A 12,839-nucleotide genomic window follows, 5' to 3' on the forward strand; every position below is an offset into this window, starting at 1 on the left:
GTATTGTAGATAATTAACTCTGTGACTCATACGTTTAATTATTATTATTATTATTATTATTAATTATTATTAATTATTATTAAATATTATTAATACTGAAAAAATATAGGTACTAAACCAAATGTATTGCGTTCGGACGTGTTTCATGTGATCACCGTGCGCACACAGTCCAGTCTCTCCTGTCTTTCTTGAACTTCTAACGAATCAGCCGTTTAGGGAATGGGGTACGGTAGAGGGAATAAGTAGATGTCGATGTTTCTTAAAGTATATTGCAACATTTCGCGGACAATTGACTAGATCGGAAATACATATTAATACATTCTCTGTTGTGTATTGTGCATGTACACGCAGCTACATATATAAATTAAATATAAACGTTCATGCAAGCTCGTTGCAAATTCACAATATACGTCGTCTAAAAACACAGGAAAGCTATTGAAAAAAAAAAAGAAATTCTTGCGTTGTCAACAGTTATATCAGGTTTACGCGCTTTTATGTATACATATTATATATTATATATATTTGATATATATGAATATATATTATATATACATAAATATATATTATATATATATAATTTTTCCACGTTTCTCGTTTGTATAGTCGAAATAACAATTGGTTATGGCGAGTATGTCAACAGTCGATCGCCCGTACATTGGCAGTCGTCGTATGATTTCGTTCATATATATATATATATATATTTATATATGTCGCAATATATCAAGTCCACGCATAAAAAATAATAAAACGTATCTTAAATTTACAGGATATTTAATCGAAGTTAGTAAAAATATGGTAGTAAGTTGGATCGGCGGCTCGAGGATGTTTCGTGGCATCGATCACAGAGGTACACGGTCGGACGAATGAACACGACCGATTAAAGATCTAGAAAAAAGAAGTAAAACACACGGTACAAAAGAAGAAGCGATGTGTGACGATCGATCCGATATTCATTCACGAGATCAATGAAGAAAAAAGTTCCAGGTACGCGGCAAGTACTCTGTTGTTGTTCTTGTTGTTATTTGTTATTGTTGTTAAGTACTCGAGGAACATAGGCTAGAAAATATCGCTCTACTCCTAGAGAGATCCTTGCCGCTTTTATCGCCACGCCCGTTCTGGGTCAGTCGTATATACTGTTACTGTACAAAATACTCGCTACTCGTTCTCAACTTGCGCAACGATTCGTTTGCGAGGCTCTTGAACAATCACAGTCAAGACACAACGGAAACAAACTACGTCCACGCAGAATGATGATCATTCGATGATCAGCCCCTTTGGCAGATTTGATTGTTTTCCTTGAGCTACGGATCTGCCTCAGATGGTAAGGTCTTCCCATTCCTCGACTTGTCTGGGCGTCAATTCGATTCGAATTCGGGTCAAGGTACGGAGAAGATCGTGCATTCTAGGTGTCAACGGATTCGCTTGGAGATCAATGAATTCCAGAACGGGAGCGTGCCTAAGTCTTTCAACGTCCACATCTGAAAATCGAGAACAGGGACCATTGAAAAACACATGGAAATATTATAGTTTAATCGGTAGTGAATGCCAATTTCTTGGAAATATCCTCTTTGTTAAAAAAAAAAAGAAAAAATATACTTACCAATAATAGAGTTGTTATTAGCATGAAGATGCTTCAACTGTGGTATCCGACAAGTAACAGGTGGTAAAGCAATGAAAGTATTATGCGATATATTCAGCCTTTCTAAGGCTTGTAGCTCAGAAAGTTCCTCTGGCAGCTTACTCATTTGATTGTGACTCAGATTCAGTTCTAGAAACAATTACCCATTTGAATTTCGTTTACAGAGAGACTTTGCTGCATAAATGAAAAAAATACATGAATTTAAAGCATCATTTATCACCAGGGCTAATCAGAAATAAAGGAAACAGTGTATTCAAGGTATCTTTGATTCATCTTATCAAGACTCACCTGTAATCAATGAAAATTTCACAGCAAATTTCGGTGGAATCTTTGTTATCACATTTCCAGAGAGGTTGCATCTTTTCAATTCCGTGTGTCTCATTAAATGATAAACTGCGTCAGGTACCTGCATCAACTGACATTCCGATAGGTCTGAAAAACAATGGAAAAATATCTTTGTAACTATTGCATAATAATTCGCTCGTTTAAAGAGAGATATCGATATAAATAGCTCCATAAAAAAGCAGAAGTACAAATGTCGTTATTACAGCACGGGAAACAATACCGCATCCATTGCATTGTGTTCTTGGCGGATCAGCTGTCGAATTAGGTCAGTGTATCAATATTACGCGACGAATAACAATGACACTGGTACATCTGCAAATCATTTTCCATGGTATCGTTTCATTTAAGCTGTTTGTTCGATGAGCTACGGACACGGAGTACAAACAATGAATTACACATTTTCAGAACCGAGTGCCCCTTTTTTATAAAACCCGCGATACACCTGTAGCAGCGGAAACTAGGTCACGAACTACATAAAATTAAATGCACGCATAATGACTGATTCAAACAGAGTACAACGCAACTTCGATGAACCACAGCATGTCGATGACACCAGCGATCGATTCGTCGAGTTTTTTCGTTAAAACAATTTACCGAGATTCTCGTTTTCTTGTGCTTCCTCGCAGCGCAATACCACTCTCGTGACGGCGTTCGCCATCTTGCCAATGTGGACTGACTCACTGCGAGTTCCCGAATCGGTCGTTCGGCCGCTCTACAGTGAAACATTTATTTCCGACGGATTTCAGGAATAAATAGCATCCGTCCGCCGGCCAGCCTTGGCATTCATTCTACTTTCCGGAAGTCCAGGTGACGCGTCGACGAAACGTAGAACCAGTGGCTCTTATTTCGAAACGTCCCGCACTTATATACTTCGCGCAATCCTTGCACCTTTACGCGTGACCAGTACACTGCGGATTCCTCTGGGAACAACTACCGGATAAAATCTACTAAAATATCAATTTCAATAATAATACATCGTAAAGTCCGCTTTACCCAACAGGAACGTTTAGCGGCGTAGAAAACTCGCGTTTCCTGTTTTCATGAGTCAGTCGAAGCTATGGAATCCATAGAAATATCCGCAGTCTACCGATCAGTGAAATTTGTCAAATTTTCTCGTTCGAATTTGAATTAATCAAATAACTATATCAGAGACGTCTGAACGGTATGAAAATAGACGCGGGACGCTCGCTTGTTTGATACCGCGCTAGAAGCCTTCGGACGCCATGTTGTTCGCGCCTGCGCATTCAGTTTCAGCTTGATCCCGCGTTTTTCCGACTGATCACGATCCGTCCCACGGGCTGCTCCTCCAAAACGTATCCAGAAAAAGTCTATCCAACGGATCGATAATGCGATGAACAGGATTTTATTCTACGAGGTAACATATTCATTGCGTTTCAGTTAACAGACAAACCAAACCTTCGAATTTGGAATTAGATGTCTCATTGTGCAAGCAGTCAGGACCAAATATCATTGTACAATATTTACCGTCGCATAATCACTGTTTAAATATATTCAGAGCGTTAATAGTTTCATTGATTCGCACGTTGTACGCAAAACGGTGTACAAACATACACGAGATGATTTTCTGCCGGTGCAATTAGCATACAAAGACGGGACAGGAATGACCCGGTATCGGCCGAGGGAACTGCACGAGTCGACCGGTTGTTTTATCGTATATATTGACAGTGACGATGACTTTTTGCTGTAAAGTAGTAAATAGCTTCAGCGGCAAGCTGCCATTTAAGGTTACGTTTCCATAGATGGTGGCGCCTCGCATACCTGTGTATGCGTGCACGGAGGGTTGCATACACTGACATTCTACCGCGTCCGTTCGAAGTAACAATCCGGTTGCGTGTTACAGGGGCGGAATTATTCACGTTCGAATTGAAACCAGAAATTCAGCTATTCCGTCGCCGCACACAGGTTCCCTCGAATCACACCTATTTCCGTGGATATATATTTTTAGAATGGATACTAATGCAACCTCTCTTTCTTACAGGGTATTTTATTCGTTCAGAGATAAACGTGCGAGCTGACTCATTTGTTCAAATAACAATTTCCAGTTCATCGTTGGTAAATGGCGATTAAAGGGGAATGCATTGAGACATTCTGCGCAATCGGTGAGTTTGCGTTTGTTCCTTTAACACGTGCAATACTGCATGACTTCAAGGTGCAGAATATGCGAAATATAAAAGAGATATAATATTAAATTATTCCTTTGAATTGCGTTGTTATTGCAGGTTTGTTTTGAATGTCAATGTGTTAGGTGGCATTGTTTACAGTATAGAAATGTTTACGAATAATCACAACAATCAAAGTTGGTACCATTTCTTGGTATAGTTACGGATTCGTGTGTCTGATAGGCAGCAGTTTTCAAGAATGAATATTTTATCCGTAACTATACCAAGAAACTGGTTCCAATAAACAATTACATCCTGTTTGCTATGCATCACAGTCATTAGAAATACATCATCTAACTGCAAACAAAGTCCTTATGGTTATCTAATAATTAGACTGCGGATTCTTATGCATTCATGGAAAATTTGGAGATACAAAATTGCTCAAAATAAAATATCTCAAGTCTAATGTTTCTCATAACATTTCTTAGGGAAAACCATTTCCCACTGTAATTCTGCTTTTCTAATTACATTCTTGAACATTTGAATTAACACTAGGTTTACGGAACGCTAATATATGGAAGATATAGATCCGCAGTCTACTTCTAATATATGGAAGATACAGATCCGCAGTCTACTTCTAATATATGGAAAACTGGACCTCGAATAGACACGAGGACAATAGGCTGAACGATTAACTGACAACGAATGAGTAATCCGGCAGGGATCTATCGTGGGCTACATGTAAAAAGGATCAGGAAGACGGAACGACTCTCGCGCGGCATGCAAAGCGTGCGCGTTTACTCTGCCAAGGCCCCGTAGCGGTTCACTATTCCGAGATTGACCTTTCGTATACACGGATGCCTCCAAAACGTGCAACAGATCCTTTCCGTTGACGGACCGTTGGCTCACGGTTATCTGCCTATAACTGTAAGGCAGGTCGTAAGGTTCAGGATGGTTTCCCAGGCAAAATGTACACTTGCGCGGTATCGTTCATTTTATTGAAACGACGACCGTGCTGGTCTCCGACTAAACGAGACTGATGATTCACTTAGATCGTGAGCGCGCGATCGAAGATGCGATTTAACACTAGGTTTACGGAAATTTTTCCTGCATTTTATACCATTGTTCCTGGAAAGGTTGGTGTTCGTTCGTTTCGGTCTTAGTAGTTAGAAGTTTAAAAGTAGACAATTTAAAAGTGAACACTTATCAAATAATATTAGTAAACCTAGTGTTAAAATCCCTCGCGCTCATCCCTTGCGTCTAACTCGGTAGAGTGCCACGATCATCTCAAAAATCGGCGACGATTGAAAAATATTGCTAATTACAAGCGTTAACGACAGGCGAAACTAGCAGAAGGTACAAGGATCTCATTAACACGTTCAGTGCTACGAGTTTCTGTAGAAAAATATTTTTAACCCTTAGCACTCCGAATGGTTTTGTAATCTATCAGCAACTGCAACTAATCTTTATAGTATCCATAGCGAAAATTAGAAATGCTATAACATTTCTTCAAATTTAGTACAAAATTTGGATGCGTGGAAAATAATTTTAGGGTAGTTTCTTTAAGATTCATTAAAATATCTAGTATCATTCCTGGTGCATTGGAGCCTACAGAGTTCAAAGGGTTAAAAGTAGTATATAAGAATTGCCAGAAATTCGAATACAAGTTAATATTTAATTAAAAAAAAATCAATATAGTTCATCATCAAAATATAAGATTCTATGGCACGGAACGTGTTAAAATTACATTGTCCAGTTTGTCTGGCAATCGTTTCCCCGTCGTTCCCAGGTGATCGACGGTCCTGAAATTTCCTCGGCCGAACCGCGCCTCGATGCGCCTTAAGGCTGCGCTCGCAAAAAGCAGCGTGCAGTTTGGCCTGCGCGAGGAACAAAGGCCGGACACGAGTTGTGCAACGCGGCATTTATCCTCGCGATTATCTATGCCGGAGAACCCCGAGCGTGCATTTCACTTTTATTCGAAATGATGCACGCTCGGGGACTACCGCCACCTGTTACGTGCGCGGCCGCCCGACACGACTGGCTAACATCCGCGTCGCTATCGGCCGACGCGTCGCGGGCGAATTAAACGTTGCAACATTCCCGTCGCTATTCCGAACGAGAAGTAGGAAGTCTATATACAGCCTCGGACCTCTCTGGGAAGCTTGAAACGTGCGGCGAGCGTCTTTTCTAGCGCGTCGAATTGATTGTACACGGCTCGCGAGAAGCGCTCTCGAACGACGACGCGTTACGCTCATTGACGCCTCGCGACAAAAACCGCACCGGTCGATTGTCACTCGGAGAAGCTCACCGCGTAGTCGTTTCCTCGCGCGGATCGCTAACGAGCGAGTTATTACGGAGACAGCGTACGTAGACCCCTTCAGCGCGCCCGTCGAGCACCTCTCGCTCTCGTTTTCTCCGGCGCGAGACTTTCGCCAGTTACCGATTAGAAATCTCCGCGTTTGCTTTTAACGGATTTGTCCGTCCCTCGGTTTCCAACGGCGTTCATTCAACGGACGCGCGCGGAAGCGTATCGGTGAATGTTTAACCCGTCGAGCGCGGCGCCGATTTTGCTATACTTTCCGCTCAGGCGGCGTGAGCGTTCGACGAGAGCGAACGCTAAACTAGACCGCGCGACAGCGCAACAGACGATTCCTTTTCTTCACTGTTTCTTCTGTCGTTTGCACTGTGACGATGCAGGCAATGCACGTGTATACAATGTATAAACATAAGATAATGGGGTGGGGAATGCCAGAGAGACAAAAGCGCGAACACCAAGAAACGATCGGTCTGAAAAAGCCACGGGAGTACGCTAAATTTTAACGTAAATTTTTTAATTGTCAATAATTTAACCCTTTGAAATGCTGGTCTCGCGCACCGATGTCGACCGAACGAGAAGTTCGCTGTCGGTCCCTAGAATCCACGCCGCTTGAACGGAGAGTTCACTGTCAGTCCCCGGGGACTGACGTAGCGCTCAGCGTGTTAACCCGTTAACCGAGCGACGAGTCGGTCACGCCTCCGCGTTCGCAACTGCGAGTTACTTTAACGAATCCAATGGTTTTTGCAGAGATTCCCGTCGGAGGAGAGACATGTTTTACCCAGAAGAATCGACGCGGTCTCCGAGGAGTCTTGCCAAAGGAGGGCGAAGCGGCATTGAGAAAGGTCCGAGATAAGTCCGGATAAGGCGAGGAACCGAGAGAGACTTCACGAGGAGTCTTCCAGGTCGAATCAGGAAGAGGTTCGCGCGATCTACGGGGTGCCCGGGAAGTAAAGCTCGCGAGCGTGACGCGAAACGCGGCCCGCGACGATTTGTCACGGCAGTTTGAAAGTCGAGCTCGTTACGGGTCGGTCGAACGAACGAATCAAGGCCGGCTAGAAACACGTATCGCGTTGCCAACATTGTTGGTCACTTAGCCGAACGAACCTTAAGGTCACGCGCGTCTGTTAACTTTGATTGATCCGCTGCACCTCGGCGGCACTTGGGTGCGGAGTACCGTTGTCAGCCGATGAATTTTTCAAGTAACGCTTTTATGCTCGAGCTTTGTACACGGGGCACCTGTTGACTCTGTCGAATGTCACTGTAACGGTAACTCCGAGCTTTAACCCTTTGCACTCGGTCTTTCGCCAGGAATATTTTGACATTCAATGATGAGGTAGACATCTTGTGAAATTATTTTTATTATTATTATTATTATTATTATATTTTATATCAATATTTCTCAAATCGACGCATTATAGGTAGTATAATATTAAATAAATTTTATAGTTTTACTGTATGAAATCAAGGGGTGAGTCACCCGTGAGTGCAAAGGGTTATGCAAAGCTGCGAACGGATCATTTAATCGTTCGAATAACGAGATTGATCACGCGGTTTCTTTTCCAGTATATAGAACTCTGATAATTCGGTGGAAAGAGTATTCAGTTTGGAAAGTCTTTGACAAACGGTTAACGTCGTCGTCTCATTATCTTGTTTACAATTTGTATATTTCTGCAATGACTGCACCGTTCCCATAATTCAAGCGACAGATCAACAGGCGAAACAATGTATTGTATTTTGTTTACTTATGCTCTCCACTCCACGCGTTGCACGCTCGCCGCGAGGTGCTCGGTGTCGCCTGAGCGGAAAGGACAGCAACGTCGGCGCCAAGCTCAAAGTGTTAATAGTCTCTCGGGTCCCGCGAGCTGTTTACATTTCGTCCCTGGAACCCGCACGCGAGCAGACGGCACGGGCCGACTGTTACGGTTCCCGTGGAACGGTATCGCTTTCCTTTCTCGCTTTTACGCGCGCTACGGGATTGTGTACTTTCGATTTTCGCGGCGATAGGGATGCACGCGGCGGGTTGCCTCACCGACTGAGAACCCGCCGTTCCAAGCGGATTACGCGAGTAGAAGGGTCAAGCCGAGCGTTGCGAGTCAATCAGAGTTTAACACTAGAACTACCGATCGCTTCAACCGACTTTTACAAATTTCTTTGCGGAAACCATAAGCGTGAATTTACCGAGATTTCAGTGTTGCTATTACTGAATTAGTTTCATTAACATTAGGTTTACTAGCATTTATTGTACACTTCGTTCTATTATTCCTAAAAGAATCGATGCTCGTTTATTTAGATTGAAACTGGAGATTCGATAGGTAATTGGGGTACATGTCAGTGTGATTCAATCAAAATCGGCGTAAACATTTACAAAATAATATTTCTAGAATCCAATATGCGTCAATTTGACGCGTTCCGTAAACCTAGTGTTAAGAATTCTGCGTAGAATCTGTACCTTTCCAGTAATTGTAAAAGGGGAAATCAGAAATGAGTGATTCCGACCCATCTGGTAGTTCTAGTGTGAACCTCTGATGGAAACCATAGAAATGAATTCAGAGATTCGACAGTCTTGTGCTTCACGCGACACGTAGATCAATTTCGTTAATCATTTCGTATAGAGCTGTACGTTTCGAAACAATCTAGCGCAATGCAACCAGACTGCCGATGCGTAGACGTCACTGGCAATTTTGGAACACAAACATCTAGCGCGTGGCACGTCCAGCGCGAGAGCTAGAACACGCACGCCCAAGATCTGTGGTTTTCTTTATCGAGGGTATATCGGCGTGACGCAGAGCTCGAGAAACGGATCACGGCTGATCGAGCCGGATCGGAAATCGCTCGGACGCAACCACCGATGCTCCGGGATGATTAATTTCGACCTTAACATTGCCGGACAGCTTATCGGACGGTGCCTTATCTGCGCATCGATGACTAAAACTACGCAGTCCGCGGCCTTTGTTTCCCGCGAGCACCGCGTCTCGAAGAAAGTCCCAGACCGATCGTCGTCTCCGGATAATAAAAGCAACGCTCGAGGATCGCGGAGCGTTCCGTTTTCCTCGTCGAGCGAAAGTGTAATGCCTGAAACGCGGAAAGATACCGTGTCCGTAGAAAGTATGCAACGCGGAGGAAACAATTACGTCGGCGGCCAATTATCCGTCTAGCTCGCAAAAGTCGACTATGCGGTCCGCTTCGTCGAGACAAAAAACGCTGGTCACGGTATCGATCCTTTTCCCAGGAATCTGATCATCGAGACTTCGACGGTTCCTTTCCACAATAGAGTTCCGTGCCGAACGATCAGGGGAAGAAGGAATACATCGACAGATCAGACCTACCTAGGTTGCAATTGTCCTGCGCCTCTTCGCACCGGGAAACTACCCTGATGATCGCGCGGCCCGCCAACTGCACGCAAACCGCCATGGCCACGTTCCTCTCGCCCTGCTCCTGGGATACTTGTTGCACTTGTTCACCATCGTACGAGGGCGGCCTCATCTCTTCCGAGCGGAAACTCGTGGTAAGCGAAAGAACAGGTAACCCTTAAGCCTCTCCTCCTCTGGGATCCTCGGTTCACCTCGGGAAATCCCCCGGTTACGGAATCCACGGTAATTAATCGCGCTTCCTTGTCCTCCCGTTTAGGGTATCGATCAGCACTGCAGCCCCCTATCAAGAAACTACCATGTCTCGTGACGGAACACCACTTTCCTCGCAAGGAGCTGCCTCGACTTCACGGGATCGCCGAGCGTTCGGCTCGCAGAACATCGACGAGAGAGACGACCGCGCGGAGAGGGATCTCTATAGCTTCGATCTTCCCGCGGAGGTGGCACGGCTCCCGTGATCTCGACACTCGTGGCGGAGGACAAGGAGGAATCGGAACGGGAGCGTTTCGGGCGACGCTTGCCTGGCACTGACGTGCGTTAGTCCACGCGGTGCTATTTAAGCCCTCGCCGCGCGCTCTCCCACCAGAGACGCATCTCGGATCAGCTGACTACTTTGTTTCAATTCCCTCTCTTTGTTTGAAAACAACTGTAGAGGCACGTTGCGCGCGTGCACGCGGTGCTGCGCGGCGGCGGCGTCGGCTGCACCCGGAGATCTCGCGGTCCGCGACCTGTCGAAATCGCCGTTCGTCTCGGGGACGAAGGTCGCCGCGACGCCGGAGCCTTCCGGCTGCTTTGTCTCCGTCGACAATGTCAGGGAAAAGAGAGGAAGAGGACGTTCGATCGAGAGATCTTTTCGGGAATCGAACTTTTCCGCGTGCGCCATTTGTTCAGCGGCCGAGGTCTACGCGGTCGCGCGGCATTGAGGTTTTCTACGCACAGAAATAGTCGGCTATACGAGCGATCGAAGGTCCCTGCGGACGACTTCTCTGAAAGACACGCGAACAGCCGGGTTTTCGATGGAAACAGGAAGAGACTCGCACGCGTGGATGCAAAAACTCCCGATGACTCACGCCGCAGCGTGCGTTCTAGGCGAACGCCGCTGCGCCGGACTCTGCTCAACGATCCGTTTATCCGATTAGAATGAAACGTTTCCACGCGCGCCGTCTATTTTCGATAGCCGATTGGAAAGTGGACTCTTTTCACGGTTGCGCCGTCGAATTCGCGTCCCCGTCTTCCGTTTCTCCATCGGAGACCGGGGAACGTCGATCCTTCGCCGTCTCCCCCGGGATCCGGAGAGCGCCGCGCGAAAGCCGACGCGCTTCCTGCTGCGCTCGGTTACGGAATCAACTCTGAACCGCGTACTTTTTAATTAATGGCGAGTTTCTTTCATCTTTAATGCATGAGACGTTAAAGAGCAATTTTGACGGTGGATCCGATGTTTCCCGTGTGCTGTCCGCGGCTTCCATTGCGCAATGCGAGAGCCGAAGAGGAAGCGCTCGCCGGCGGAACAGCGCCGGGAAATTATACAACGCTCTATGAAACGATTCTCCCCCGATTGTGTCGCTGCTCGGATATTTTATTTTATATTTCACCGTGCCCGGCGCTGTTACATAAACGCGCAATTAACGGCACACCTCGCGCGTGCTAGACACGAGGAAGCGAGCGAGCGAGCGAGATTGAACGGACCCGGCCCCGCGAAAATCCTCGCCGTTCGAGTTCGACGCGCTTCCGGTTCGCCGCGATCGAAAGCGAAAGCTGTCGTCGGCGCGCGTTTTCGCCAAAACCGATGGTATTTGTCCGCTAAAAGCGTCGTCGGAAGCGCAAGGTCGCGAACGCAGGGAACGGAGGGACGCCGTCGCCGTTCGGCACGATGCCTACTGCGCCATCGCGACGCTCGCTCTCGTTCGGCCGCGCGGAGTTTTCCAGCGAGCGTTCTCCCGAGAGACTCTTCTCATCGTTTGTTTTCAGAGGCAACGCCTGTGTACCGGGTGTCCCGTTCACCCTCGATGCGTCTGTGCAGTTCAAGTATCGATGTACGAAACGCGTTGTACTCTCGAATTCGAATTACCTCGGATAAGAATGCGACGGAACTCGGGGAAGAGCAAACGAAACGGTGCTAAAGAAATCGAGAAAGGTAGAACTAGAGAATTAAGTTTAAATAAGTTTCTTAGATTTCTTCAATTTCAATTCGCTCCGGGCTCGGCGCGTCAACCCTATTCATCGGGACACCCGCAACGTCGCCGGTCGAAGAATGTAATTAACGAAGCGACTCTTTTTAAAGCGTGGACCGCGCGGAACACGTGCACGGTCGTTTCGTCGCGACAATAAACAACGGAACAAGCGCGTCCGAAGCGTTGGCGAAATCGCTCCAGCTCCTCTCTCTCTCTCTCTTCGTCCCGCTTCTGCCAGACAAAAGGGAGCACCGAGTGCGCCGCTCGTAGTTTTGGCGCGCGTCGCGAGATCAAGAAGCGTGCACGTTTCGCCACATTAAACAACGTTTCTACGGCTTTCTCCTCGAATCTGCGCATTCGCCCGCGATGGCGACGAGAGTGCCGGGCGAAAAATCCGCGCCGGGATCCGCCGCCGTTCGAACGGTCGCGAGGTCCGTCCGCCGTTTCCGTTCTCCAGGCACCGGACCGTTCCTGGAAATCGGGAACCCGTCGATCCCCGGCGAGTCTCGACGACGGAGTCGAGTCGGAGAGGAGAAACGAGAACGTTTCCCGGGATCGGCGTCGATCGGCGCGTCTTTTCTTCTCGGGAACGGAGGACTTTGCTCTCCATTCATCGTGCAACCCAACGCCCAACAGGGATAAAATGTTTATACGATTCGTCAGTATGCTTGGCACGCGGCCAGAGGATACTGCGCGTGCATTTCGCGGACGAGAATAGATTCGCGGGCCAAAATCCCCCATGACTTCTCCCTCGTCTTGCTCGTATTGACTCTGGAGGAGCGCCGCGCGGCGCGGAGAGTCGCGGAGCGTCGCGTGCAAGATAAAAGCCACGACGCATCGAGATCGATGCACGCGGCTCGCGGGCACACGTGTGCATCC

General features: G+C 46.7%; 1 protein-coding gene across 3 annotated transcripts; it reads right to left on the bottom strand.

The window, feature by feature from the left end:
- Window positions 1-249: 249 nt before the first annotated feature.
- Window positions 250-10,332, bottom strand: Sclp (leucine rich repeat containing protein 20 sclp). 3 transcript variants are annotated; one of them, XM_076372045.1, is made up of 4 exons: window positions 9,748-10,332; window positions 1,928-2,071; window positions 1,601-1,768; window positions 250-1,478 (listed from the first exon to the last, which is right to left on the bottom strand). In XM_076372045.1, the coding sequence occupies exons 1-4, from the start codon at window positions 9,902-9,904 to the stop codon at window positions 1,315-1,317; spliced, it is 633 nt and encodes a 210-aa protein (XP_076228160.1). In that variant the 5' UTR covers window positions 9,905-10,332; the 3' UTR covers window positions 250-1,314. The 3 variants fall into 3 exon arrangements, with proteins under 3 accessions (XP_076228160.1, XP_076228161.1, XP_076228162.1); XM_076372046.1 differs by lacking the exon at window positions 9,748-10,332 and adding an exon at window positions 2,579-3,173; XM_076372047.1 differs by lacking the exon at window positions 9,748-10,332 and adding an exon at window positions 2,188-2,505.
- Between the last annotated feature and the right edge of the window lie 2,507 nt (window positions 10,333-12,839).

The sequence above is a fragment of the Nomia melanderi genome, chromosome 11 (assembly GCF_051020985.1).
Source record: "Nomia melanderi isolate GNS246 chromosome 11, iyNomMela1, whole genome shotgun sequence".
NCBI lineage: Eukaryota > Metazoa > Arthropoda > Insecta > Hymenoptera > Halictidae > Nomia > Nomia melanderi.